Source organism: Helianthus annuus, chromosome 10 (assembly GCF_002127325.2).
Source record: "Helianthus annuus cultivar XRQ/B chromosome 10, HanXRQr2.0-SUNRISE, whole genome shotgun sequence".
Lineage (NCBI taxonomy): Eukaryota > Viridiplantae > Streptophyta > Magnoliopsida > Asterales > Asteraceae > Helianthus > Helianthus annuus.
In genome coordinates this window covers 75,666,836-75,694,711 of record NC_035442.2, presented here as the reverse complement: position 1 = coordinate 75,694,711, position 27,876 = coordinate 75,666,836, and the positions used below count along the sequence as shown (strand labels likewise).

At 36.9% G+C, this 27,876-nt stretch overlaps 1 protein-coding gene across 1 annotated transcript; it reads left to right on the top strand.

Moving 5' to 3' along the window:
* The first annotated feature begins 5,999 nt into the window (after positions 1–5,999).
* Positions 6,000–9,662, top strand: LOC110884886 (3-oxoacyl-[acyl-carrier-protein] reductase FabG). Its single transcript, XM_022132595.2, has 3 exons — positions 6,000–6,438; positions 7,143–7,372; positions 9,254–9,662. Exons 1-3 carry the CDS (start codon positions 6,084–6,086, stop codon positions 9,530–9,532), a joined length of 864 nt encoding a protein of 287 aa, XP_021988287.1. The 5' UTR covers positions 6,000–6,083; the 3' UTR covers positions 9,533–9,662.
* The last annotated feature ends 18,214 nt before the right edge of the window (positions 9,663–27,876 follow it).

The following is a 27,876-nucleotide window of genomic DNA, read 5'->3' as shown; positions in this document are numbered from 1 at the left end:
TTTTTTTTGTATTTTTCTTGTTACACACATGTTTCTAGTCTTGATTTAACACTAAAAATATGATTAGTTTACTTAGAAACCATGACTTTGTAAATCTCCTAAATAAACTTGGTTTCTTGAGAAAATTATTTTTGTAATCATCTATCTACAAGATTTGTATTTTGTTTAAATCATCTTTACATATGAAAACAAATTTCATCATTCAAGTTCATGTATATAAAGTATGATCATCTTGGTCTTTCACAAGATCATCACCTTAACTTACTAGATCATGTGTTTACTCATAATCTAGTAGGTTTCTTATGATGTCTAACATCACTAACACAAATCATCAATCATCAAGAAGCAAATAAACACTATCAACATGTATTCTTATGTTATTTAAGCTTATGTTAAAGATTCATGCTCATGTTCTTTAGTGTTCTTCATGATTAACAATGTTCATTATCTTTTAACCATCAAAATATGAAGTAACAAGGGATTAATAGGGCCTTACTACTAGCTCTATGGCTAGGGATGAACACAAGAAGTTGATGATGGCAAATGTGATGGATAAAAGCAATCGGGAGAGGTCCTTCAAGATTTACAAGCTCCAAGCCTCATTAGACACCTTCTAGCACCTTGTGATAACTTGGGATTGTATGAGAATTGGATGAAGATGGTGGTGGTGTTGTGGGTTGATCTCGGCCGAAAGTGGGGAGCAAGGGGAGGAGATGAAGTGGTGTGGTGATGATAATGAGGGCCTAATCTTCTTATATCCATGTTGATGCATTATCCATTGGTTTATATGTTTCTTAAGTACAATAAAAGATCACCCAAGATATCAATGTGAATCAACTAGGATCATGGAGAATCGAGGAAAATCTAAGTGTGGGGCCACCTTGGTGACCGTCCACATGAAGGGGGGGGGGGTCTTGGTTGGTTTTGAATGATAAGTTAAGTGATTAGTTAAGGTTCTAAGTATAATAGTTAGTGTTTATGTGTATTGGGTGTTATATAGTGTGTTAGGGTGTTCGGGGATCATAACTAGCTCAGGAATAATAAAACAATGCTTCTAGTGTAATTTTGGTGTTTCGGGTAGTGTCCGGTTGTTCAGTTAGATACCGGTTCTTTAAAGTGCTAAACTATTCTGTTTAGTGATCTTTAAGTACCCTTTTGTGACACTTTTAATTCCCGACACTTAGGAAAGCATTCAGGACCACTTAGTCATATTTTTACATGTTATTAACTTGTTACAATGCTGAGTTTTGCTGAAATATGTAAAATTCAGCATTTAAAGTGTGTTTCGGATGCCTTTTAGTGCATATTCTAGCTTCCGGAAAGTCTATATGTTAACCCTTGTATCCATACTTGGGTTTTAATGTATTTTAGACGTTGGACCTACTCCTAGGTCCTAATTCCATTATCTGACTGCTTTCTGCAGAGTTACTGACACAGGGTGTCTTACCGGTGAGTTTACTAGTCTTTTGACGCAACGCTAACAGTAATGCATAAAGCAATATTTGAAGTATAAAACGTGCATGAATTCACAAGTATAGTATGAAATCAGACAATGTTGACATTTAAGCACATAATTGCAGATGTTAAATAATAATTAAATTGTACGGAAATTACCAGTTTTGTGCCAGTTGTCACATCACAAATGTTATATATGTATACGGTTTGAATTTTGAATATGGAGCCAGAATTTTGAATATGGGCAGTGGTTTTGATGGCAGATGTTTGAATTTATAACATAGATTGAATTTTGAATATGGAAGTGGTTTGATGGCAGAGGTTTGAAATTTAAAATGATTTTATATTAAGATTTATGATGCAATCAATAACATAAGAAAGACATTGTTGGACAGCCTCTCTGGCTGCCACATCAGCTTTTCTTATGTCATCGGGATTTCTCCTTTTATAGAAAGTATAGATTATTATTATTATTGTTATTATTATTGATTTCTAGAAATTATGTATTAAAAATAAATAAAACAAATATTAAAGAAAATAAAATTACTTTAATTAAAAAAACACATTACATAAAATTAAAACTAGGAAATAAAAACATAAACCATATAAAACTAAAAATTAGAAAGGGCATGGCCAATTATATTTTTTTTGGATCTCCCGTTTTCAGGCTAGAATAAACGGCAACATCTCGGGTGAAGCATGGTTGTGCGACTTAGTAAACGTCTCCATATCCCGATCATACAAAAGTTTCCACACCGCGTCCCGTTGTTCCGCCACTAACACTATGGTGTCTTCCTCACGTTTCTTTCTTATATTCGACAACTCTATCGCTCGTGCTTGTTTTGCTTCTTTCATAAGGGTGTATTGTGAGAGCTTCTCGGTCAAAGCCGTTGAGCTATCGGATGGTGTTGTGGCTCTCTTATCTTTCTTTTGTGGTCTTGTTTATGAGGGGTCTATGTTTATGTCGGGTATAGAACTAGTGAACTTAGTTCCCGATGTATCTGCATTATAGTTACCCGAATCCGACGACTTTCTTTTTTGGCCCGGACTACCACTATCTTCACCCAACAATGGTATCGGGGCCCATTTGTCATGTTTACTAGCCATCCCCCACGCCTCAACATGATGAAAACCACTCGGATGTTTTGATTGGTAATCTTTTAAAGCCCTTGTCATGACTTCAACGTCGTCACACCGCTACCACGTATACGATCTTACATATTATAACAAATATGAACTAAAAAAATAAAAAACAAAAATAATGTTATAGAAAATATTTTATAACGTTAAAAAATAAAAATTATAACTCTTGATGCTAAAGGCCGTTGAAGTAGTTCAACTTCCTCAATATAGAGAGCCATTTTGAACGTACTTGATGAACGACTGGTACTTCCGACGACCGTTGCGTTGTAATGCTCGAGAACTTTTCTCTAAAAACCGTTCGATTTTTTACATTGCCTGGCTGCTTGTTTAAAGAACAATAAACCCGTCCCTTGGCTAAGGACTCTTCTTGTTTTTTCGTCCAAAATTGACGCTCCATCTTTCCTCCCTTTTCTTCGGCTCATTTTCTTCACCACCATCTTTGTCTTCCACCTCATATTCTTCTTCGTCTTCGCCAATATCTTCATCCAAATGTTTCGGGAACAACATCTAGATCTTGATCTTCACTGTCATCGTAGATTGGAAGCGAGCGCTCGACATTCTTTCTTGATGATTGAATTAGGGGGCTCCTAAATGCAAATGGGTCGAATGAGTTTTGCGCTTCCATGGAATATACGCACATGCCGTGTGCAACTATTGTTGGACCGTGTGGGTGTGAAAATAATTGTGGTGAAAAATTAGGTTGGGGTTAGGTGTTGTAAAAAGTCGGTTGTGAAGCTTGGGAATAAAAAAATTGAGGTTGAGACTGTGTTGAATATCCGTGTGGGGTTTGAAACGGTACACTCGGACCGCTAGAACCGCCTCGCCTCGTTTGCGAGACGCGTCCCCTTGTTTGAACCCGATCCTCGGCTAGCGAAACCTTTTTTCTTGGCTTCACATTTGTTTTGTTTATCTATGGTGTATAGAAATGTTGGATTGAGAGTTGTGTGAGAAAATTGAAATGTGTGGGGTTTAAATAAAAGAAAACAATTTTTTTATTATACATAAACGGTCGGATTATAGCCGTTGAGATTTAAACGGCTAGTTAGGCTGGTGGGTATGGGGAGCGTCCCCCACCCGTCGAGGACCGGCGACGGAAGCAACACCACGCCGCCCCCTGCGTCCTCGTCCTCACCTTCGAGCATAGGACGTTGGAGACGGTCCATGTGCAGACAAAAAAGTGGTGGGTCCAAGGCTTTTGACCGTTTAAAAAAATTGGACCTTGAAGGAGATGGATCTTGAAGGAGGCGGTGTTCTTGTGTAAAGCTGTTGCAGAGGTGATTTATCTATATCTATATATGTGTATGTATATATATTATTAATTATTAATAATAAACTAGCTTACAACCCTATGTATTACACGAGTTGAATGACGAAAAATGTAAATTTTAAACTTGTATATAGTCCTTATTAATGAAATGACTTATTTAAATAAATTAGTAAAACAAAAGAATAGTTATATTTTCGTTACTTGTACATGTGATTTGATACTTTATTAGTAATTATTGTTTATATCCAAATAATATATTTTATCTTAACAAATATATATGGTCAGGGTAAAATGAAAACTTCTACAAGTTGTGAGAACTTAGAGAACCCGACCTTACAAAAGATTTTTTGAATTTTTTACAGAGGGTGTGAATGAGCGGTTAGAGACTCAAGGTGTTAAACCTTTTGATTTTGGATTCAAGTGGTTAAAACCACTAAAACATAGGGACTCAAAAAGTAATTTACTATTAATTAAATTTGAAATTATACGTTTGGTCTCTAACTATATTAAATAACTAGAATTACTACCCGCAGCAATGCGGCGGGGATCATTAGTTATATATCACGTTAGATGAAAGACAAATGTTTCTCACATGACCACGAGTCTATGTGTAAAGCCGAGAAAAAAATAACTAAGTCGATCTCTGACTCGCACGTTGCGACAGACCTATCAAACGGGAAAAATAGACGCGCTGCGACGGGCATGTCAAACAGGAAAAAAATAGATGAAAAAACGTTGAACCCCACACGCACGTTGCGGCGTGTTAACTCGGAAATTTAGAATGACACTTTAAACGGAGAACTTATGATAGATGAAAAGTATATAAGAGACTAAAGTTGAAAGTAAAAAAAGTGTTGAGATTAAATTGCGAAAGATTAAAAGCTTTGGGTTGAAAGTAATAAAAAATTAAAGGGGTTAAATTGCAAAAGATGAAAACTTTTGAATTGGAAATGAAAAATCAAATTAATTAAAGGGGTTAAAATACCAAAGATTGAAACTTTAGACTTAAATTGACAAAGATTGAAACTTTAGAGTTAAAAAAGAAAAAAATTGCCAAAGATTGAAACTTTAGAGTTAAAAAAGAAATCAATTTCAGACTATGAAAACAAAAGAGATAAATAGATTTAGTTAAATTGACGTTTAATATTATTATTATTATTATTATTATTATTATTATTATTATTATTATTATTTAATAAAAGAGATAAATAAAAAATAAGAGTGAGAAATTATCAGAGAATGACACGTGTCCAAAAAGGATTTTTGTTTATTAGTATAGAAAGATATAGAAAGATATTATGCTTGTTATATTATTTGATATATTTATATTTGTTATAGATAATTGTTAATTAAATTTGAATTTAGACGTTTATCTCTAACTATATTAATTAATATTATATTATATTTTGTGTATAAAATTAATATGTAATACTATTATTAAAAGGGAGGAGACACCAGAGAATGACATGTGTACAAAAAGATTTTCATTTATTAGTATAGGAACATAATAATGAGATAAATGAAAGGGGATAAGATCGGCGAGCAAAGAAAGTTGGGATGCCAACTGGAAATTAATGAAAATATTTAAGCTTATGTATTGTGTTCTAATATAAATGAAAATATTTTGTTAGTTTATTTGTTAAATGTTAAAAAAAAAGTAGAAGATTAAAAAAATAAAAAACATAAAAGTGGTGAGGTAGGATCATCTAGGACCATCCTCCCATACCCTTAGTTTTGTGGGATGTACCATCCTTGGGAGGACTATGATGTGAAGCCTACGTGGCGGATCATCCTTCTCACCATACCCTCTAGCCTTATAACATCTACTTTTCACTCGGTGACTACATACCGAATTGCTAAGCTCACCAAACGCACAACGGTGCTGGCCGCAGTGTGCCCGCGCGGGGTCATCCTTCATCACACACCGCATTGCCACCCTGCAGTTCACAAGCATCCAAAAGAAGAGATGTTACAACCAAATAACTAAAGTACCAAACTAATAACACCTTTACTCAAACATGAATGCCACCAACCATTCATTTGTCGTACATGGTACCTTAATATCATCTTCCTTTGCGCCCACAAATTCTGAATCATAGGCAACAATAAATTCCATACAATTTTACCAATATATTCAAACATGACTGCTCTCCTAACAACCTTAAATCAACTTCAAAAATATACTCACTCACCACCACCCTGAGTATTCCAATAAAAAATGACTAGCCAAGTTGAAACTATCCTCGAGCCATGGCATGATCTGACCGGAAAAGTTGTGTTTGTCACCGGAGCATCATCCGGTATTGGCAAAGAGTTCTGCCTTGATTTAGCGCGAGCGGGTTGTAAGATCATTGCTTCTGCTAGGAGAGTTTATTTGCTGAAATCTCTGTGTGATGAGATTAATGGAATGAAAAGTTCTTCGGCTGGACCGGAGAGTGATAAGGTCGGGTTTCGAGCGTTTGCGGTGCAGCTGGATGTTAGTGCCGATGAGAAAACCATTGAGGCTGCTGTAGAGAAGGCTTGGGGAGCATTTGGGCATATTGATGCTTTGATTAACAATGCGGGACTTTCAGGTAGCTTATATATCTGTTTGTTTGAATTTTCTATATTTCTTATTAGGGGGGACGGGACGCCCTGTGATGGCACCTCCATCACTCGTGGAATGCAAGGGAACACCGCCGCTACTCCTTTTTATCACTCGTCAACTTTATAACGCGTTGAGATTTTCACGCGTGAAGAACATGCAATTTAGTTTTGTTTTTTTTTTTTTTTTTTATCACTCGTCAACTTTATACTTTTTACAAATTAAATGTTTATAAAATTAAGGAAAGGATGCTGCAGATACACTAATGATGCTATAGCAGGTGGCTTCATCATATGTACCGTATGATATGGTGATAATGGTCTTACAGTCTATACGACTCTGTGAGGGATCACATCGGTCATTTATGTGTGAGTCAAACATATCATACGAGTTGTATGATTTGGTGAACTACATCTCATACAACCCATATGACATCACACAGGCCGTATAACATGTTAATGAAGTATTGGTGTGTGTCTGGATAGTAGTACTGACGGGAGTGTGCGGCTCATCGCAACCCTGTGCTTAATAATAATCAGCAGATACAGTTTAATGTTAAAACTTAAAACTGGAAATACAGCCACTTAGGTAACATGTGAAACGGTGCAAGTCAAGACGAGTCATTGTTAAGTATACATCTGGTTAGGTTGGGTTGAGTGTAAATGTGGGCTAACCTTGACTTATGTAATATAGGTCAACCCCGTCATCCCTTGGACTATAAAGAGAAAGATTGGGAGTATATGTTCCGGACAAACACAACCGGCTCATGGTTGGTTGCAAAACATGTCGGTTTACGCATGCGTAAAGCTAAACGAGGCGGTTCGGTGATTAACATTTCATCAATTACTGGCACTGGTCGCGTTTATCTGCCAGGAGGTGTTGCTTATGCCTCTTCGAAAGCGGCTGTTAATACAATGACTAAAGTATGATATCCTTTCACCTAACATTTAATAATTTAATATGTTAGATGTCACAATATGGGCCGGGGGGTTTTGTTTGGTCATATGTTCTAGTCCGATGATTGAAACAGTTTTGTCAATATTTAACTAACTTTTTTCTATAAATAGTAGTTTTTTATTATGGGTAGTTGACCCTTAACAACTTTTGTCCAGATATATGTAGTTTTTTTTTTTTTTAAACATTTTTGTCAAAATTTAACTTTGTTTAAAACTTATTTTTTTAAATATATAGCTTTTTATTATTTTGTTTATTTTATTGATAAAGGACGATGAATAGTAACTTTATTTTTATAATAACTAGTTTTTGTATATCGCGCGTTGCGGCGAAACTAAGCAAATGATAATGTAAAACAAACGTGATATGAAAATAAAGCATGTTGTTTAGAAAGTCAAACTATTAGAACGATTTAGTTTATCATCGTACCGTTTTATGATACCAAATAAATACTTTATTTTGAGTATAACCTCGTTTTAACAAAACTTATAACGGAATGTCATGGAAAAAAATCAAGCACAACTACGTACTTAAGTTTTTAGAAAAAAAATTATAAACGTAACTTATTAAAGAAGTATCAAATTAATCGATAAATTAACATATGTTAAAAAAAGAAAAAAACAATTATTAAAAATGATAAAGGAAATAGATGTATAAAAAAAAGAAAAATATGTTATTAAAAGTAAATATAATAATAAATTATTATAATATATTAAATAATTAACTAATAAAATAATAAAAAACTATATATTATTATAAAAATAAAATTACTATTCATCGTCTCTCGAAATCAATATATATAATATGCAGCTTTTTATTATTTTTTATTTAATATATTATAATGGCTTATTATTATATTTACTTTTCATAACATATTTTTTATTTTTTCTTTTTTTAAAACCATATATTTGGTTTACCATTTTTAATAATTCTATTTTCTTTTTTTCATAACATATATTAATATTTCTTTTTTCCTTTTTTAAAACATATATTAATTTATCGATTAATTTGATATTTATTTAATAATTTATGTTTATAATTTTTTTCTAAATATATAGCTTTTTATTATTTTTATTTAATATATTATAATAGTTTATTACTGTATTTACTTTTAATAACATATTTTTAACTTTTTTCCTTTTTTTAAAAAAATATATTTCCTTTACCTATTTTTTAATAATTTTTTTTCTTTTTTAGAGCATATATTAATAATTCTTTTTCCTTTTTTTAGAACATATATTAATTTATCGATTAATTTGATACTTCTTTAATAATTTACGTTTAATACCTTTTTTTTAAAAAAACTTAAATACGTAGTTGTGCTTAATTTTCCCCAAACATTCTGTTATAAATTTTGTTAAAAACGAAGTTGTACTCAAAATAAATTAAAATAAAGTATTTATTTGGTATCACAAAACGGTACGATAATAAACTAAACCGTTCTAATGGTTTGACTTTCAAAACAACATGTTTATTTTCAAATCACGTTTGTTTTACATTATAATTTGCTCGGTTTTACCGCAACACGCGACGTAAAAAAAAACTAGTTGAAAATTAAAATAGACAAGAAATAAAAAAAAAACTAGAATAGGAATTGGAAAATTTAAATAAATAATAGAGCTCTGTTAAGCCCCTACATTAAGCTCTGTTGACTTTGACTGGGTATGGGCTTCAATTTGGCTAAGGGTCCAACTGGGCTTATTGACTCTGCTGGAACCCTATCATATTGACATGTTGCTAATGGTTAAAGAACTTGATTTACCACCCGCCGCAATGCGGTTCAACTTACATTATGTGTTTACACGATGTGTTAACATGATTTAATGGAAACAAACAATGACTAACAACAGGTGATGGCAATGGAATTGGGAGCCAACAATATAAGAGTTAACTGCATAAATCCTGGAATATTCAGAACTGAAATCACTCAAGGACTAGTAGACAAGGACTGGTTTAATAACGTGACGTTGAAAACGATCCCGATGAAGACTCTTGGCACGATAAATCCGGCGTTGACGGGTCTCACACGGTATTTGATCCACGATTCTTCAGCATATGTGACGGGAAGCTGTTTTATTGCTGATGCGGGTACAAGCTTGGTATCACTTCCTATTTTTTCATCTCTATGAAATTAACGTCGTCTTGTAAAATTTCATGAAATGAAGTGCTTATGATTACAATTAAATTGTTATTATTGAGGACACTCGTATAATCATCCTTGATGCACATGAATCAAATGAGTAATATTTGTGGAAACTTGTGTTTATTGTTCTGACTATCAGACGAGGCTATTCGGTGTGGAGGAGGCAAGTCCTTGTAGGATGCCCCTCCATGTCATCGTCACGTCAACATCCAAGGAGGATGCCCCTCCAAGGAAGTATCAAGGAAAATGGAGGATGGACCTCCCCCCATTTATTTATTTATTTATTTTTTAATTTTGGCAAATTAAATGTGCAATATATATATATAGGGTTGGGATTTAGAGAAAACCGTAGAAAGTGTGAGAACGGTGAGAACGCTTATGGATCGTCCGATTAAAACAATCTATGGACTAGATTAGCGCGGTGGCGTTTTCGTAAATAACATCAATTTTATTACGTGGACGAGCCTCATTAAGGGTAAAAAGGTCTTTACACTTCTATACCAAAACGCCAAACTAATGAATAAACGCCATTACGGACCAAAACACATTCCTATATAAACAAAAACATCCCAGACATAAAAACACACCCCCCAGAACCTGAAACGCCATATTTTCTACTATATACCATTTATCTTACAAACGCCAAAATCCCCAAAACATCAAACACACCTACTCAAAAAACGCCATATTTTCTACTATATACCATTCATCTTAGAAAACGCCAAAACAATCAAACATCAAAAGATTCCAAAAAATCGACGGTTCTTTCAGATACACTATTTTCTCAGTAAAACGCCAAAAATGGCAAATATCATTTCTTGTATATTCAAATATTGTTCTACGCCAAAGTTTCGGAGAATGCATTCTTCCCTGAGGTGCTGTGACTTAAATAACATTTTGCTGCATGAGATGGACAAATCATAAACAAAAAGATGCTGGTGTCAGACTTATGTCATTTTTTGTGTTTTGTTATTGATGAATATTATAATGGCATGAAAAGACGAATGACACTGATGAGTTGTTTGAAAATACATATTAAAAAAAAACTCATGTCATTTTGTCTTTCCAAACGGCCACAAAAACACAAGCATGGCTAAGCCAAACCGCCAGCGAACATGATTCAAAGAAGAAAGAGACTGATGACAGTGAAGATATGGAAGATGAATTGTTTCTATTTTTATTTTTTAATTTTCTTTTTCTGTTGTTTGTTATGTATTTTTCAACGTAAAATAAAAAAAAATACATTATATTAATAAAACGCCAAACAGTCATAATGCATGTGGAACGCCATAATGCAGTAAAAACGCCAAAAACTCTCAAACTATAATGAAAGTAGTTTGCAGAAGTATTAATATTAATAAAAGCTAAAAATGAAAAAAAAAACGTCAAAAACTACTTAAAGCCATTAAAAAAAGCCAAACTTGGGAGATGGAAAGTCTATGACCCTAAAAACTCATAAAAAGCTGAACAAAAAACAGTAAAAATACACAGTAACTGAAAAGACGGCTACTTTATTAATATCATTTATTATAAATAAAATCTCGCCTAAAATAAGCGCAAAAAACATCCTATAAGAGAGACGTCTCTGCACAATCAACTGATCACAAACCAAAAACAAACGCCATATTTCCTAGAAACCATTCACTTTAAAACGCCAAAAAATAATAGTTAAAAAAGCCACAGATGCAGAACCTCGATTCTTCTATATTGAGTATTGATCTGAATAAAGTTTCACTGAATGGATTCTTCTCTAAGTTGGGTATCTCTATAATCTTTTGCTGAATGAGATGGACAAATATTCAAGAAAAAGAGACTGATGACACTGATATGACATCATGTCACTTTGTTCTTGATGGATATATTGATGGCATGAAGGGATCAATACATTAGAGCAGCCGTTGGTCTTCAACATGTCATCAAACAAGTATATATCGACCCACAATAAAGGATGCCACAAAAAATAAGCATATTCTAAAGACGGCCATTATGTAGGGAAAAAAAGGATCTACATAAGGTATTCAAAAACAGATTCAAAACGCCAAAAAGGTTAAAGTAGAAGAGGCTGATAACAGTGAAGATTTGGATGAGAAATTAGATTATAATTTTTATTTTTTTTTTCATTTTCTATTGTTTGTTATCTAATTCTCTGTTGTTTATTATCTAATTCTCTACTAATTTAAAAAAAATTGAGTATAAAACACCAAAAACTACAAACACCAAAACGCCTGATAGTGTGAAAAACTGTGAGAACGAATCTTAGCAAAGCACGATGTTGCTATACAAAACGCCAAAAAACGCAAACAAAGTACTACTGAAAAAATCAACACTAATTGATAGATGAAAATTGAAAGAAACAGTAATTGCTTAAACAGTAAAATGAAGAGACGGTTGCCAAACATTTATTATATTAAAAGCCACTACATGGAAAATTGAATTTATTGATCTTTTCAAAACGGCATAATTGACTGTCACATTATAGGCCTGTATCCTACATGGCACAATACTTGATATAATAAAATAAAGAAAATTACTGATGTTTTTTACATTAAAGGTATGCATCCTGATCTAAAAAACAATAAAAATGCCAAAACAATACTTAAAACGCCAAAATATTTACTATGATCCTGATCTAAAAACAATAAAAAACGCCGCGTATTTATTAAACGCCAAAAAATAGAAAGATAAAGTGACACGCATTTAAAAAAAGAAATATGAAAGGACAAAAAAGCCCCTCCGCCCTTCTCTAAGCGGCGTGACACGTGTTGGGCCAGGAAGCGTTCTCACCGTTCTTACACTTTAGGGCGTTTTCTCCTGATCCCGTCCGCGTATATATTATACGCGGACGGGATCAGGAGAAAACGCCCTAAAGTGTAAGAACGGTGAGAACGCTTCCTGGCCCAACACGTGGCGCGGGATATGATCAGGGTGTGAGGGTTTTTTTTGTCTTTTCAATCTTCTTTTATTTCCTATTTTTGCGTAACATGCTGCTTCATTTTTGGCGTCTAAGATTATTTTGACGTTAATTATATTCATTAACTAATTGGCATTTTATTGTTTCTTAGATCTGTCACGTTGAATTAATTGTTTTTGTGTCACATAGATAATTTTTTTGGCGTTATAGCGTTTCCCTGGTCAATTTTTTGGCGTTCGTGGCATTGTTAATTATAATTCATTACGATTCATTAATATTTTCATAAGATTTACAATAAGACCAAATGTTTTTTATGGCGTTTAGTCAATTTTTTTGGCGTTTAATACATTAACAAGGTGCTTTGCCAGCATCCGTTCTCACAGTTTTCATACTATTAGCGTTTTGGTGTTTGTAGTTTTTGGCATTTTATATAATAATGTATTTTATTAGTAGATAATTAGATAACAAACAACAGATAATTAGATACCAAAACAATAGAAAATGAAAAAAAATGGTAATCTAATTTCTCATCCAAATCTTCACTGTTATCAGCCTCTTCTTCTTGAATTTGTTTTGGCGTTTTGAACCTTTGAATACCTTAGCTAGATGCCAACTTTCCTACATAACGCCCGTCTTTTTAGACGAAACTTGTTAGTGGCATCCTGTTTTTTGGTGTGACATTCTTGTTTGGTGACATGTCATTGAAGATCAACTTCTGCTTGAATGCTATTTATAATAATGGAGTCCACATTAGCATTTTACACTGGTATTGATCCCTTCATGCTATGCATATAGCCATCAAGAACAAAGCTCACATGATGATATATCACTGTCATCAGTTTCTTTTTCTTGAATATGTGTCCATCTTATTCAGTAAAAGCTTACAGAGATACCCACCCCAGAGAAGAATCCATTCATTGAAATTTTTGCCATCTGTGGTTTTTTAACTATTTTTTTTTTTTTTTTGCGTTTAAAGTGAGTGGTTTCTAGGAAACATGGCGTTTGTTTTCTGGGTGTGATCAATTCATTGTGTAGAGACCTCTCTCTTATAGGAGTTTTTTGGTGCGTAGTTTAGGCAGTATTTTTATTATAATAAATGATAGTAATAAAATAATCGTCTTTTCAGTTACTGTGTTTATTTACTGTTTTGTTCAGCTTTATCAGTTTTAGGGTGATAGACGTCCTATCTTCCAAGTTTGGCGTTTTTTAATGGCGTTATGTAGACCAAGATGACAAAATACAATAAGAGAGTTTTTTTTTATTATTTTTGGCGTTTTGTAAGCAATATTTTTTTGTAGTATTTTTTTGGCGTTTTGAAACTAAATGGAGAAATATAGCATTTAAATTATCTTTAAAAAAATTTACACAAAAGAAAACCAAAAAAAAAAAAAAATTAAAACTCCTTGTCAGAAGATACTTTATCCGAGAAGTATCCATCACTTCCGTCGTCTTCTTCCTCGGAGTCTTCATCTAGACTTTCATCCATGTCATCACCTTCACTTTCATCGGCTTCTTGTTGTTGAAGATTCTGAAGCCTCCATTTGAGCATGCCCTGCATCAACGCCATTTTTGAGTCCATGTTTGTGTTCAAACAAGTGGCATTGTGTAATTCTTCCATGAACCCAATCCCCTGCTTTGTCATGATGCTTTCAAGCCTGCACTCCGCTGTCATATATAACGGTCACCATGTTTGTTTCCTCATCAAAACGCCATGATGTCATGTCTGAGTCCGATTTTCCATCTGCTTTGATTAGTCCAAATTTCCTTGTTAATGTTTTCATGAGCTTATGTGTTTCATGACGTTCGCTATCCAGAGCGACGCCAAGCGATAGGATACCCCTCTGTACCTCTTCTTCCATCTTCAAAATTGCTTTGATTGTCCTAACATATACCCTCCTTCTGTTGTCAAAACGTAGGTCGAATCTTCTGATTGCCAGAGTGTATCTCCACCAAACGATGGTTACCATTTTTGGCGTTTTGGTTAGACTTGGCGTTTTTGGTAAACGATGTTTTTGCAGAGTGATAGTTTGAAGTGATTATGGAAGCGATGTTTAACGTCATTTATATAATGATGTTTATGGCGCGTAATTTAGGAGGGAATTTCTTCTAATAAATGTTAATAATTGAATTTCAGTTACTGTGTTGTTTCCTCTTCCTGTAATCACCAACGCGTTTTATCACTAATTTTTAGCGTTTTGTATTTAATGGTGTTTTATTTGTTTTGAATGGTATGTTATCATTTTAGATGGCATTTTTAATTTGAGCGGTAAAAGACCCCTTTACCCTTAATGAAGCGCGTTCACTTAATAGAATTGGTGTTATTTACAATAACGCCACTGCACCAATCTAGTCCATAGATTGTTTTGATCTGACGATCCATAATCGTTCTCACTATTCTCACACTTTTCCTCGTTTTCTCTAAATCCAGACCCTATATATATATATATATACAGGGGATGGATCATGAGAAAACTAGTTTAAATGAGAAAACAAGAAAACTAACTAAAAAACCTAAAAAACATACCATTTTTTTTACAATTGTTTATAAAAAAATCGCTATTTTTTATATATAAAAAAATTTTCAAAAAAAAAATAAAAAATTATACTGCACATGTGCACTAATACGGAAAGCCTAAAACCACTTAACCCACCCCGTAAAAACCTAACCCCCCCCCCCCAATCCCCCAAAAGCCTAAACCCCCTCCCCCCACACACCCAAAAACCTAATCCTAATCCTAAACCTCCAAAAAAGCTAACCCTAAAAGCTAAATGAAACTTAAAAGCTAATTTTAAGCATGTAATGCACATGTGTAGTACACATATAATGCACATGTGCAGTACAAATTTTTTTTTTTCAAATTTTTTTATATACAAAATATAGCGATTTTTTATAAAAAAATGTAAACAAAAAAATTCTTTGGGTATGTTTTTTAGGTTTTTTAGGCTTTTTAGTTAGTTTTCTAGTTTTCTCATGATCCTCTCCCTATATATATAAAACTAAAATTAACTTAAACTCTCAAATAAATATTAATTCCTACATTACATTAAAAAAATAACCTAAACTTAAAAAAGAAATTAAACAAACTACCAGTCTTCATCCGACATGTCGTCAATGGGTTCACTTTGTGTGTTGTTCCAAATGTATTCCACCAAGTTTCAACAACCCGACTTTTCGGATTGTTATCCGTTTGCTACTTACTTCGATTTGTAACCGTCTTGTACTCCGAGATTCGATATAAATAAAGGTTTATGTTATACTAAATACATTTTCATCACACAGCACCACTGCACGCTTAAACGCTTTATACCCGCAACTCGATTTGTCGCATCACAACGCAACGCTATACTTGGTATCTCGCTAAAATACTTAACATACTTGCACTAACTAACGCAACAAAACGCATTAAACGGGCATCCTACACGTGAAACGAGGATTTTCCACACGAAGCAACACCCTTTGAACGAAGCTAGCTGGCCTCGTACGAAGGCAGCCAGCTTCGAACGAAGCTTTTTGTTCAAACCCACCATCTCTATAACCCTCACTTCTCCATTTCACTCATTGCTGCCATTTCATATCGAAACGCTGCCGAATTGATGTCCGATTGTTTTCAAGTAAGATTTACCACTTTTACATAATTATACAACGTTTTCTACAACGATTTTTCTACAAGATTCACTTCGATTTCATCAAAACTCTTTTGTTTTCAACTAAACTCCATCTTTTTCACTTAAACTCTATCTTTTTCATCTTAACTTCTAGGTTTTCATGGAAATCTTCATCTTTCTCATCAAATCTTCTTCCTTTATCACGGATCTACACTTAATCGAGTGTATTGGGCCTAGCTTCGGCTTCCCAAGTTAGAAATCTGCAGATTTCACACTCACCAGGTGTTAGATCTAAGTGAAAACTCTTTTAAACTTGATTTTCACACTAAAATGGACCTAAAACGACATGTATTTCGTTCACTAGATAGTGGAACGAGGTAGTGTCGAAACCGCCTTGAATAGGACTTGAAAATACATCCGATTCAGGCGAAAACACAGCTCCAAACGCCAAGAACAGCCACGAATGCGAGTTGGACTGTTTTGTGCGAAGCCCGGCTTCGTACGAAGGCACACATGGCTTCGTACGAAGGCACTGCCTTCGTATGAAAGCACTGGTTTACACATCACCGCCCGATTCTCATCCGTGACTCAGACAAAGACCTCTCCGACTCTAAGTTTAATAAGTATCTTAAGGTTGGAGGGATGAACACTCGATTTTCCGAAGACGAACGCGAAGAACACTCGATTTTGGACAACGAAAGCTACACTTGTACGAAGACCCACCTTCGTACGAAGGCACAGCTTCGTACGAAGCCTCTATTTCCCACCGACACTTCGATGTCCAACCGTTCTAGCACTTCAGAGGACTTACGTTTCTGTTCCCGTACGCAGGCTGATCCGGCGCTCCCTTCAATCCATTTTCAGACCGTGTTTATTCGTTAGACACGCACTGTGAGTATACTCGAACCCTTTTTCGCTCAACGCACTTTTGGGTGTTACATACGTTCTCTATAAAAAACACAACACTTAAAGTTTTACAAACGCTAGCCGCACTCGCATGTTATACGTGATTAGTTGAATACTTGTTGCTATGTTATACAGTGATGACTTGCCTTCCGCCTTTAGCAACGATAGTACTATAGTTTGGACTCAGCACCTGTTTAGTCAGGGGTTGCTAAGGATCACACTTTACTTCACTTGTTCGCTTCAGTGAACAGGTGTCGTGCATACTCTACTCGCAGTCATGTGGATAGCTAGTATCATTGTGATAGTTACTTGATTCGCCCATTATGTGTTACATGCCGGTTATGCGTAAACGCTTTCTATACTATACTTATGCAAACTTGTGTACTCACCTTTACATTATTGTATTGACTTTATTTTAACGTATGTGACAGGTTGATGATTATGTTGCTGCAAATGGATAGGAAGTCTAGAAACTCACCAAATAAAACCTAGGTTGTCGGATTGGATTTTGTTTGAGAGATGTTAACTCCGTTATGACTGTTTGAGAGATGTGTACTCGAACTCGTTGGTAATATTTGAATCACTTTGGATAGTCGATGTCTAACACCCAGGACACTCCATTTATTTTCAAGCCTGCAATCGCCGATTTTACGCGTCATCGATTTTATTATGCTTATGTGTTTTACATTTACGATTTATGGTTTCGATTTCTCGCTTCTCGCTTTACGAAACTTTCACAACTCGCACAACTCTCGCAATCTAAATTGCTAACTAATCGCGAACAAACTAAGAAGCCTCATACGCTATACTCGTCGCTTAAACTACCCGCTATGCTACTCGCTATCTCTCGCAACTCTCGCACGCGCTACGCGTTCTTGAAATATAGGTGAATATGTGCAAAATATGTGTTTACATCTGCAAAAAGATTCACACTCGTTAATGTCTTCTTTTGGCTCCTACACTCGTCGAACTGTCCAGAGGAACAATGCTGACAAACGAATCGCTTCACTCGTGGCCAAGGAAATGGCCAAGGTGATTCCCCAGATCGTCAGTGAAATCAATGCTGCCAGTAGTAATTCTTCTGTGGATTCCAAGAATGACGCTCCTAAAACTCCATTCAGTTTCAAGCAGTTCAAAGCCTGTGGTCCTATGAACTTTACTGGTGAAGATGGACCCAGTGTGATGTTTCAATGGTTTGATGCGATCGAAGTTACCTTCATGCAAAGCGCATGTCCCGAGAATCTCCGCACTGTGAACGCCACTGGAGTCTTTCAGTCAAGGGCACTTGATTGGTGGACCGCTGAGCGCAACAGGCGCGATAATGATGTAGCTTACGGTCTCACACAGGAGGAGCTTAGGGAGCTCCTGATGAAGGAATTTTGTCCTCCCCACGAAGTCCAGAAGCTGGAGAATGAATTCTGGAACATCAAGCAAGATGGAGGTGATAACACTAGTTTCACTGCCCCTTTCAAGCAGTTAAGCATCATCTGTCCAAGTTAAGTGGACACGCCTGAGAAATCTATCAAGAAATATATTCGAGCTCTTCCTGATTGTGTAGCTGATTTTGTTCAAGCAGCGAGACCTGCAATGATTGAGGAAACTTATCAGCTTGCAGCTGAGATCAACAACAAGAGAATCTTGGCTGGTGCTTTCAAAACCTCAACCAAGAGTCTCAACCAAGCTACTGCAACTCCCAGCACCGACACTGCAGCATCTCAAGTTTCGAAGTTTAGTCGCCAGAATCGCAAGCAAAGAAACTCCAGCAAGAGCAACACGGTAGTCACAGCACCACCCAACACCCAGACTCATGAGGTTGCTACTACCAACGCACCGCCTGCTAAGCGTGCGTACACTGGTACTCACCCACTATGCCCTACCTGCACTTATCATCACCCAGTGGGAGTGAACTGCCGTTTATGTGTCAACTGCAATCTCTATGGGCACTACACAGCTCACTGTTGCCCAGGCCCTCGCCAGCAAGCTCCTCAAGCTCTTCCAGCACCGCCAGCCCAACCTCTTGCTCCTCGGGCTAATCCAGCAGCTCCAGCACCAGTTGCTAATGCTCGAGCCTACTACACTTGTGGTGACCCGAACCACTTTGTAAATGTCTGCCCACAGCGTGTTGTGAAACAAGAGCCACATCAGTAACCGCCACCGCAGCAACCACAACAACAGCAGCAGCAGCCACAACAAGCAGCCCGCGGAAGAACTTTCAACATCAATGCCCGCCAGAATCAGGAGCAGCTGAAGGAAACCTCAATCTGTTGATAAAAAATTCACCAGAAAACAAGGAAGCACCAGAATTTGAGGAAAGCCATCAGAATCCTGATGCTGGATTCCACTTTGAAGATGAACCCATCAAGACACAGAAGTCCTACATTATGCAGAGTCTTATGTTACTGGAACAGGTTCACCCTTAAACACAGTTTTAATTTATACTTCTGTAAATAAGTCAAATTCTGAAGAATCAATCACTGCATCTTACAAAGTTGAACATAGAAAAACTGTTGTTAATGAGGAGGTATCTAGTTCACTTCATCTCAAATATGAATCAGATAATGAGGAGGAGATTGAGATTCCAACGGATAGAGATCAGCAAGCTGATCAAAGAAATCCGGATGAAGATAATTTGTTTATCTCAAAAACTTATAGAGAATCATTCATTGGAATGATTCAAGGAAATAAGGAAATGCAGAGTGAAAATGTGTTTTTCACATCTAGTGGAGATGATTCTAGTATACCCAAGGATGCACCAGATTCTGGTAAATCCAAGGGTGCACCAGAAATTTCCAAAACAGCTGCAAATATGTTTACAGCTGGTGAGTTAGAAGGAACATCTGTTGTTCCAAATATCCCTGAAAAACCTTCTATGACACCTAAACAACTTCAGAGAGCCCTGGATGATATAGTCAATTTCTACAAGAAGAATCCAGTTGAGGAGAAGCTTGATCAACTGCTGTCAGAAGTAAAGGGTTAAAAAGCTGAACTAAAGACCCTGACAGAATCAGTGGAACTCATCAAGACTCAGTCTGAGAGGAACACTAAAGCCTTGAAAGCTCTGCAAAGACAACAAGAAAAGACACCAGAAACCAGCATCTCTTCATCAGAAATTCAGAAAATCTTCACAGAAATGGAGAAGATTCAAACACAAGTCAAAGATGTTGTGGAGTCTAGAACATCAAGTAGCTTCAACAAGGTTTTGGAGGAGATTACAATTCTGAGGGCCAGCAACAATAGCATCACAGATGCCCTTGAGAATCTGATCAAAGAATGGGCTGCACTACAGGTGCAAAATCAAGCAGAATTAGCAAAAGTGCAGGAAAATGAAATCAACAATGCCAAACTTGTGGGAGAAGTGCAATCTCTCATGAAGAGAATGCACTTCAACATTGTCAGACTGTTAAATGTTGACCCCAAAGAGATCATGAAACCCATTCCAAAAGAAACCTCTCATCTGGAGGTCCATAAGACCATCAGGCTGCAACCGACTATCACTCCAGTCACTCAAGCCGAAACCACTTTAATGGGTCCACCTCCACCAATTCCAAAGGAAGAGATGATGAAGAGGTATGCAACTTCACCTGTAGTTATCTCTGATTTAAATGTTAAAATCCCTCAGTCTTGTCCAAGACAAACTTCATCAAGGGATACTGTCTTCAGTAAAGACGTAACCCTGCAAGCAATAAAAAGATAGGAAGACAAAGCTACATCTTCAAAACAGCCACATATTGTAAAGAGAAAGACTCCTGAAGGTGGAATAGTCTTAGTTCAAGAAATTGACAGAGATGCTATGATGTTCCCTGAATACAACCTGAAGGAATACTACTAAACAGAGAAAGATGAGCTGCAAAGACGAGCTGCAAAGACGAGAAAGTCCAATGAGCAAGGGAATAAGGGAGGAAAGACTAGAAAGAGGTAGAGGAAGCATTCACTATGCCAACTTCAATCCACTAAAAAGAGTTGTGAGAGTGGATGAACAAAAGATGGTAGCAGATGGCATGGGAGGGCATTATGTACAAAACAGGTACACTCTTCTCAGACAAGATGGGACAGAACAGAAGATAACAGATGGAGACCTGGCTGATCAACTGCATCCTCAGGATATTCTGTTTATGAAGAATCACTATGAAGTTGAAAGAGGCAACAATCAGTTTGTCAGAAGAGCACTAAAAAGCATATCAAAAGCAGGAATAAAGCTATTTGAAAGAATAACTTTTGCTGATTTTGATTTATGCATCAACTACGACTTTGTACATCAGAAAAAGGTCCACATCCCTCCACCTGACACATCAATCCCCATAGAGCTACAAGATCATGCCAGAACTGGAGACATCTTTGAACTACCCAAAATTAATGAAAGACATAATCTTTGTGTGGTGATCAGAGATTTTGAAGATAACAAGGCTCTTTTCAGAAGTGTTGACATCTACAAGTACACCAACCAAACACTGAAATACATTAAGGAGTGCATGAACAAAAAGCAGGAGCAACTTCAAAAGAAGGGGAGAAACAAAGAAAAAGAGAGACTGGAGATTGAGCAAATGATTGATGAATGGGTGCAAGCAAGAATATGGTACAAGGGAATGTATGACACTTGCAAGAAGTACATCCATTACAAGAAACAACTGAAGAAAGGAGATGTTCACAAACATCCAAAATTAGTTTGAAGACACTTTTAATTTTCATGTTAAATTTGTTTTGTAATCTGTTTTCATGTGACAACCCTTACCAAACCAGGTATCCGTACAAATTAATTAATATTAATTAATGCTTAATTACTGTGCTTGATTACAATTACGAACAAACTGCTTTCTATTTTCTGATACATACATGTTCATGCATCCTACTGTATTCCTGTCACTTCATTCATGGCACACAAAACTATAGTGACAAACTTGATGCACAAAGCACAGTAAGCACAATGAGCGGATAACCCAGTAAACATGCTGACATTGCCAGCACTAGACAGACATTGTCTCTGAGGCCAGTATGAGCCGAGAATAGATTACTACACTAGTAGGGAGTGTAGGGAGATGAGGATTATAAAACTGCGTCACTAGGTGATAGTTATAGTGACCGGATGTGCCTAAAACATGCCTTAATTACAAAATTCTGCACTTCATAAAAAAATTTAGCATTTAGCATAACTAGTAAAGTACAGAAACTGGGTAAATTAATACTAGACACTTTCCAAAGTGTCGGGAATTTATTGTGTCACTAAAAACACTATAAAAGACACATTAAGGCTTTACTTGACACTTTAACGGGCCAATATCCAACCGAACAACCGGACTTTACCCGGAACATAAAAATATTACCAAATACATTCTTTATACCTTTTTGAGCTAGTTAGGGTCCCCGAACATCCTAACACCCTATATATTAATAAACACATAAATATCCTAACTAAACACCATTGGATTTCAACTAATCACTAACTATCACATTACAAACCAACCCTTACCCCTCCTAGTTCGAACCGGTTGTGGAGTGGGGACACACCCCACAATTCTTTGATTATTTTATTGGTGGATGTTTGATATCTGGGTGACACTTTGTATGATGGTTAATAGGGAATTAGTGGTCTATAAGTAATCACCAAAGGATTAAGAGCCCTCATTCACAAATCACCAAGCCAAACTTGCAACTTCTCCTTCCCACTTGCTTATGTTCGGCCGAAACCATCAACCATCATCCACCCACCATCAAGTTTTGATCTAGCTATTTTACATACATACAAAGGTGCAAGGTGACATACAAACAAGCCCGGTGCACTCGGAAGCTCAAGAACCTCTCTAGATTTCTTTTATCCACCTTGTTTACGTCTTGTTTCTTCCCTAGCCTCGAGCTAGTAGTAAGTGCTTCTAAACATCCTATTGATCTTGTTTAAAGTGGTTAATAAGTGATTTAACGGTTAAAATCAAGAACACACAAGATCATAACATAAAGTCTTGAAAGTATGATGAATAAGTTGGATAAAGAAAAACTAGTTGTGTAAATCTTGTGAAACTTGTCTAGTTGTGATTACTTGATGTTGTTTGTCACTAGAAGTGGGATGGATCATCATCTAACCATACTAGATCATGTTCAAGAACATGAACTAGTAGTATGTTAGTGTAAAAGTTGAAAAAGATGGTGAACTCTTCCACTCATGAAACATGAACTTGTGTAAATATAATTTTTCTTGTAAAATAAGGTTCTAAACTAGTAGATCTAAAGATCTACAAGTGGTTTTTCGGAAGAACCAAGTGAAAGATGCAAGTCTTGTTAAAAACCCGGATCTTACATAAACTAAAAGCATTTTGGTGAATAAACAAGTGTGTAAACACTTGTGTAACAATAAGATTTAACAAAGAAATATTTTTGAAACTCTTGATTAGAAGTTGTAAAACTTCAAGTTCTTTAAAAATAAAGTTTTTAAGAAACTAATGTTATTTTTAAAGATAACAAGATCTACTAAATATGTTAGAAGGTTACTACATATTTTTACAAAACTTCCAAGTTCATGAGTTGTGATTTAGGCTTGTTTTGTCAAGTTTGATGTTTAAATATGGTATGTTGATGATTGTTAAATGGTTTGATTGAATTTTTCAAAAAGAAAATGATACGCTTGTAAGTGTGGCCACCTCCAGTTACAGAGGAAACTCTGGCGAAATTTTTCTAGAAATATAACACTTAGAAATATTTTTGTGACAAGTGTTTATAAATATATTTTAACTTGTTTTTCCAAATAAACTTCGCCATGATTTTTATTACAAAATAACCAAGTGTCGGAGGTAGATTTTCGTAAATAAAACTTGTTAAATATATATTTAGAATATATATTTCATAATAAAACACTTGTGTGATTATGTGCTTATTATGTGAACTAGAGATATATATTATTTTTAGGGTAAAAATAATATAACTTGAAAATATCATGAAGTTACGATCTCCAAAATAATACCAACGCCCTCACAAATAAATATTTAAGTTACACCGGTATTGTTATTACAATGTGAACTCTAAAATGTAACTTATGTATTTTCGGAAAATACTCTTAAAAGTGTATTTTGATAAAAGTATTATTTTGGGAAATTGTATGGAATAAAATATAATATTTTTGGGAAAAATATATATATTTTGGAAATGAAAACATTTTAGACAAAGTAATTAAAATATATTTTCAAATGAGACTTAAAAATATATTTTCGGAATTATAAATACACATGTATTAAAACCCCCATCCTTGAGAAGTAATATACTTATTAAATAATTAAGAAGTGTAAATACGAAATAGTTGTCTAACTATTTCCCAAAAACGTTAAACCTTAAGCCAAGGCACGGTCGTCCGTCTAATAGAAGTTAGTACGTGTAGGTCGTCACGCAGCAGGTTGATTGGGATTGACTATTTCGAGACACACTTCTGTGAGTTCATGTCCCCCTTTTTTCTTAATTGTTTTCAGTTTTTTTTATACTTCGGGGGTGGAATACATGTTACTGTAATTACGGATACTTTTATACATGGTATGGTTAGCTTAAGGAGGGTTACTACTTAGATCATGTGAGTGGGTAGGCGGAAACTTGAGGCCATAAATCCTCATAGTAGGACCGAGGGTCAGTAGCGGTAGATCTATCTGGGTGTAGCGAGCCCAACTCCAGACCCACTGTACGGACCTTGGGGTGACTTTGAGCCCGACGTAAAAAAACTGCTAGGTTTGAGTCTTCCTACATCACTTCACACATATCATTGGCTTTGCAACCCAATGGTGATCTTTTTTTCCTTAGTTGCTACATACCAGGGATTTTCATACATACAAACATGTTACAAAGGTTTTTACATACTCACTTTTACATGAACTCGCTCAACTTTTGTTGATTTTTTTCAAATTACATGTATTTCAGGGAGTTAGGGATCTGGTGAGGTATGCTATGTCTTCATGCTACGTAGGAGAAGTGATGTCATCCAAGTTTAGGGGCTGTGACTTTTGCCTGGACGAGTCACAAGTCTTAAACTGTGTTTATTTCATGTTGTGTGGTTGTGTCTTATGAACAAGGTTTTTATTATGTTGTGTTGTAAACTCGTTGCATGTGTCAACTTAAAACAATGTTGTCGTATTTTATTTCTAAAACTTGAATTAATGGATGATCATCATGGTTTTACTTCATATAGCTTGGTTGTGATTAAGCTATGGTATTAAGAAGTCACACCAAATAAACCCACGCTTCCACAAAGCTAGGGTGTGACAGCTTGGTATCAGAGCCAGGTTCATAGCGAACTAGGATTCCTTCTCGAGTATAGACTATGATCACTAGGGCTCTCACGAAAACATTTTTACATTGCATACATTACGTCCAGATCCAGGATACAAAACATTTTTACAAACAAAAAGTATGAGCACTTTTTCAAAAATTGTGATTCAGTCGCCACGACTGGGGGAGTTCAGTCTTAGAGACTGAGGGAGTTCAGCCCTAAAGGTGGGAGGTTTAGTCATGTAGACTGAGGGGCCGATCTGTGAGATTGGGGAGGTTCAGTCATGTAGACTGCGGGGCCAATCTGTGAGATTAGGGAGGTCTGGTTTTAGAGGCCAGGGAGTCAGTCTGAGAGGCTGGGAGGGTTAGTCTGAGAGACTAGGAGGTTCAGTCTGATAGGCTGGGAGGATAGTCTGAGAGACTAGGAGGATCAGTCTGAGAGGCTGGGAGGGTAGTCTAGTGAGACTAGGAAGAAATACTTGCTTGCTTATTGGTGACTAACATGTTTATTTGATTATATGATTGATTGTTCGTGCATATGTGTGTTTGTGTTACAGACATCATGCCTTCTTCATCAGACACTGGAGTTTCAGACACTACAGATCCCATGGCGATAGAATCAGATGACATAGTTTCGTCAGAGCGGGAGGTCCACACTTCCGATACTACCAGCACAGATGATGACGATTTCCAGCCCTTTGCGCTGCCTGACGTCGTAGCCGAGCCTGCTGATGGCCATCTCGCTGGGGATTTACCACTCGCAGTGATCCCTGCTCCTGTACCCCTTGCTGCTTATCCGATTGTTTATATGCCCCTCGATGTCGTTTCTGACGACGATGTCGATCTGTTTGAGGAGGACCCACCCGAGGCTGACCATGAGGGTGAGGCCCCTATTGCTGCGGATATCATCCTACTCATTGCTGATGCTCCTGCAGAGGAGGCTCCTGTTCATTCACCTGTCCCAGACTCCTTTGAGTCTGTGGCGTCCGCACCTTCGCACACTCAGGGAGTGCAGCACCACTCACACGACGCCGACCCTGACATGGCGTCATCAGCAGCACCTTCACCCGCACACAGCTTCGAGTTTGATCACGACGTTGATGATGACCTGGATCCTGTTTTCCCCCTGGTTTTGATCCTGACCAGGATATTGAGTTCATTCACTTAGACCAGCCCCTGGAGGATCCTGTAGCCCTATCGATCCCTTGTTTGATGATCCAGCCGATTTTGATATGGAGTTTGTTGATCCGGAGCCTGCTGTGGCCCCTGAGCCAGTCGTTGCTCCTGACCCTGCATTAGAGCATGACCCTGTTCATGACGATGCACCTGCTGTTGCTCCTTTTGTCGATGATATACCTGTTGACGATCATCCTGTTACCGTTGGTGGATGATCATATTGCTGACGATCCTGCTGATGCTCCACACTTGGTAGAGGATCCTGTTGTTGCACCACTTCCTGATCCAGTGCCGGTGCTGTTTGACCGTGCACCTTTTGCGACCCATATAGATCCACGTTACGCTGACACCCGTAACGGGTGGATAGATGATGACGATGATTACCCACAATTCGTGTTCCCTGTTACCCCCCCTGTAGCCCCCGTTTCGGCCCCTGCTTCAGCTCCCATTGATGTTCCTTTGCTTCCCACACACATCACAGATGCTCATTGCGCAGATCTTCCTGTTACATTTCTTCAGGACATCCCTCCACCACGTCCTGGAGAGGGTTCATCTCGATAGCCGTTTGGTCATACACCTTTCGTAGTAGGAGGAGACCAGTTTGTGCCTCAGATTTCTCATCCTACTTTTGTTCCCACTACTGCACCGTCTACTGCACCATTCTTCACTCCATCTAGCGAGCCATTCCTTTGGACTACGCCCCCTATTATGCCATTGTCCGATCCGTATCACCCATATCATGTTGGGTACTCCACGGAGGACGTCCTTACTTCCTTGATGATACAGCAGGACGCATTGACGCGCCGTATTCAGGTTTTGGAGTCAGCTCCACACCCACCTTGTCAGTGTCAGACCCCACCTGCAGCATCACATCCTCCACGTCCACTGTCTCCCGATTCTGCCGCTCGCTTTTGGACTCCTGAGCAGCAGATAGCATACTTGATGCGCGCTCATCGCGCTATGGAGGCGGACTGGTTACATATGCGTCGTTTACTCTTTTCTCGTTTTCCCCCTCCTCCGCCGCCATCAGCATAGGCCTTTTGATTCGACGCAAGTAGATTTTTGGTGAGACGACCGCGATTGTGCAGACTATACAGCTTTTTGGAGACCGCATTTTGATGTTGTGACTTTTGATGTTTTGTACATTGGATTGATTGTTATATTCTATAACATGTGATGTTATGTGATTGATTTATTGATAACATGAGATGTTATGTGTTTGATAAATGGTATACGTATGATTCATTTACTTACTATGACCTGACCAACGTAAACCATCTTTTAGAAGATGCCGCCGAGACGTGGTCCACGCATGCCTACCAACGAGGCAGAACTCCAAGGAATCATTGCTGCCGCCATAGCGCAGTATGCAGCCTCACAAGGAGGAACCAGCAGAAGCAATTCGAACAACAACGGCAATAACAATCCACCCCATGGTAATGTTAAGTCGTTTGAGACATACTACGATACATTTGGATATTTATAGCACGTCCGCTAAT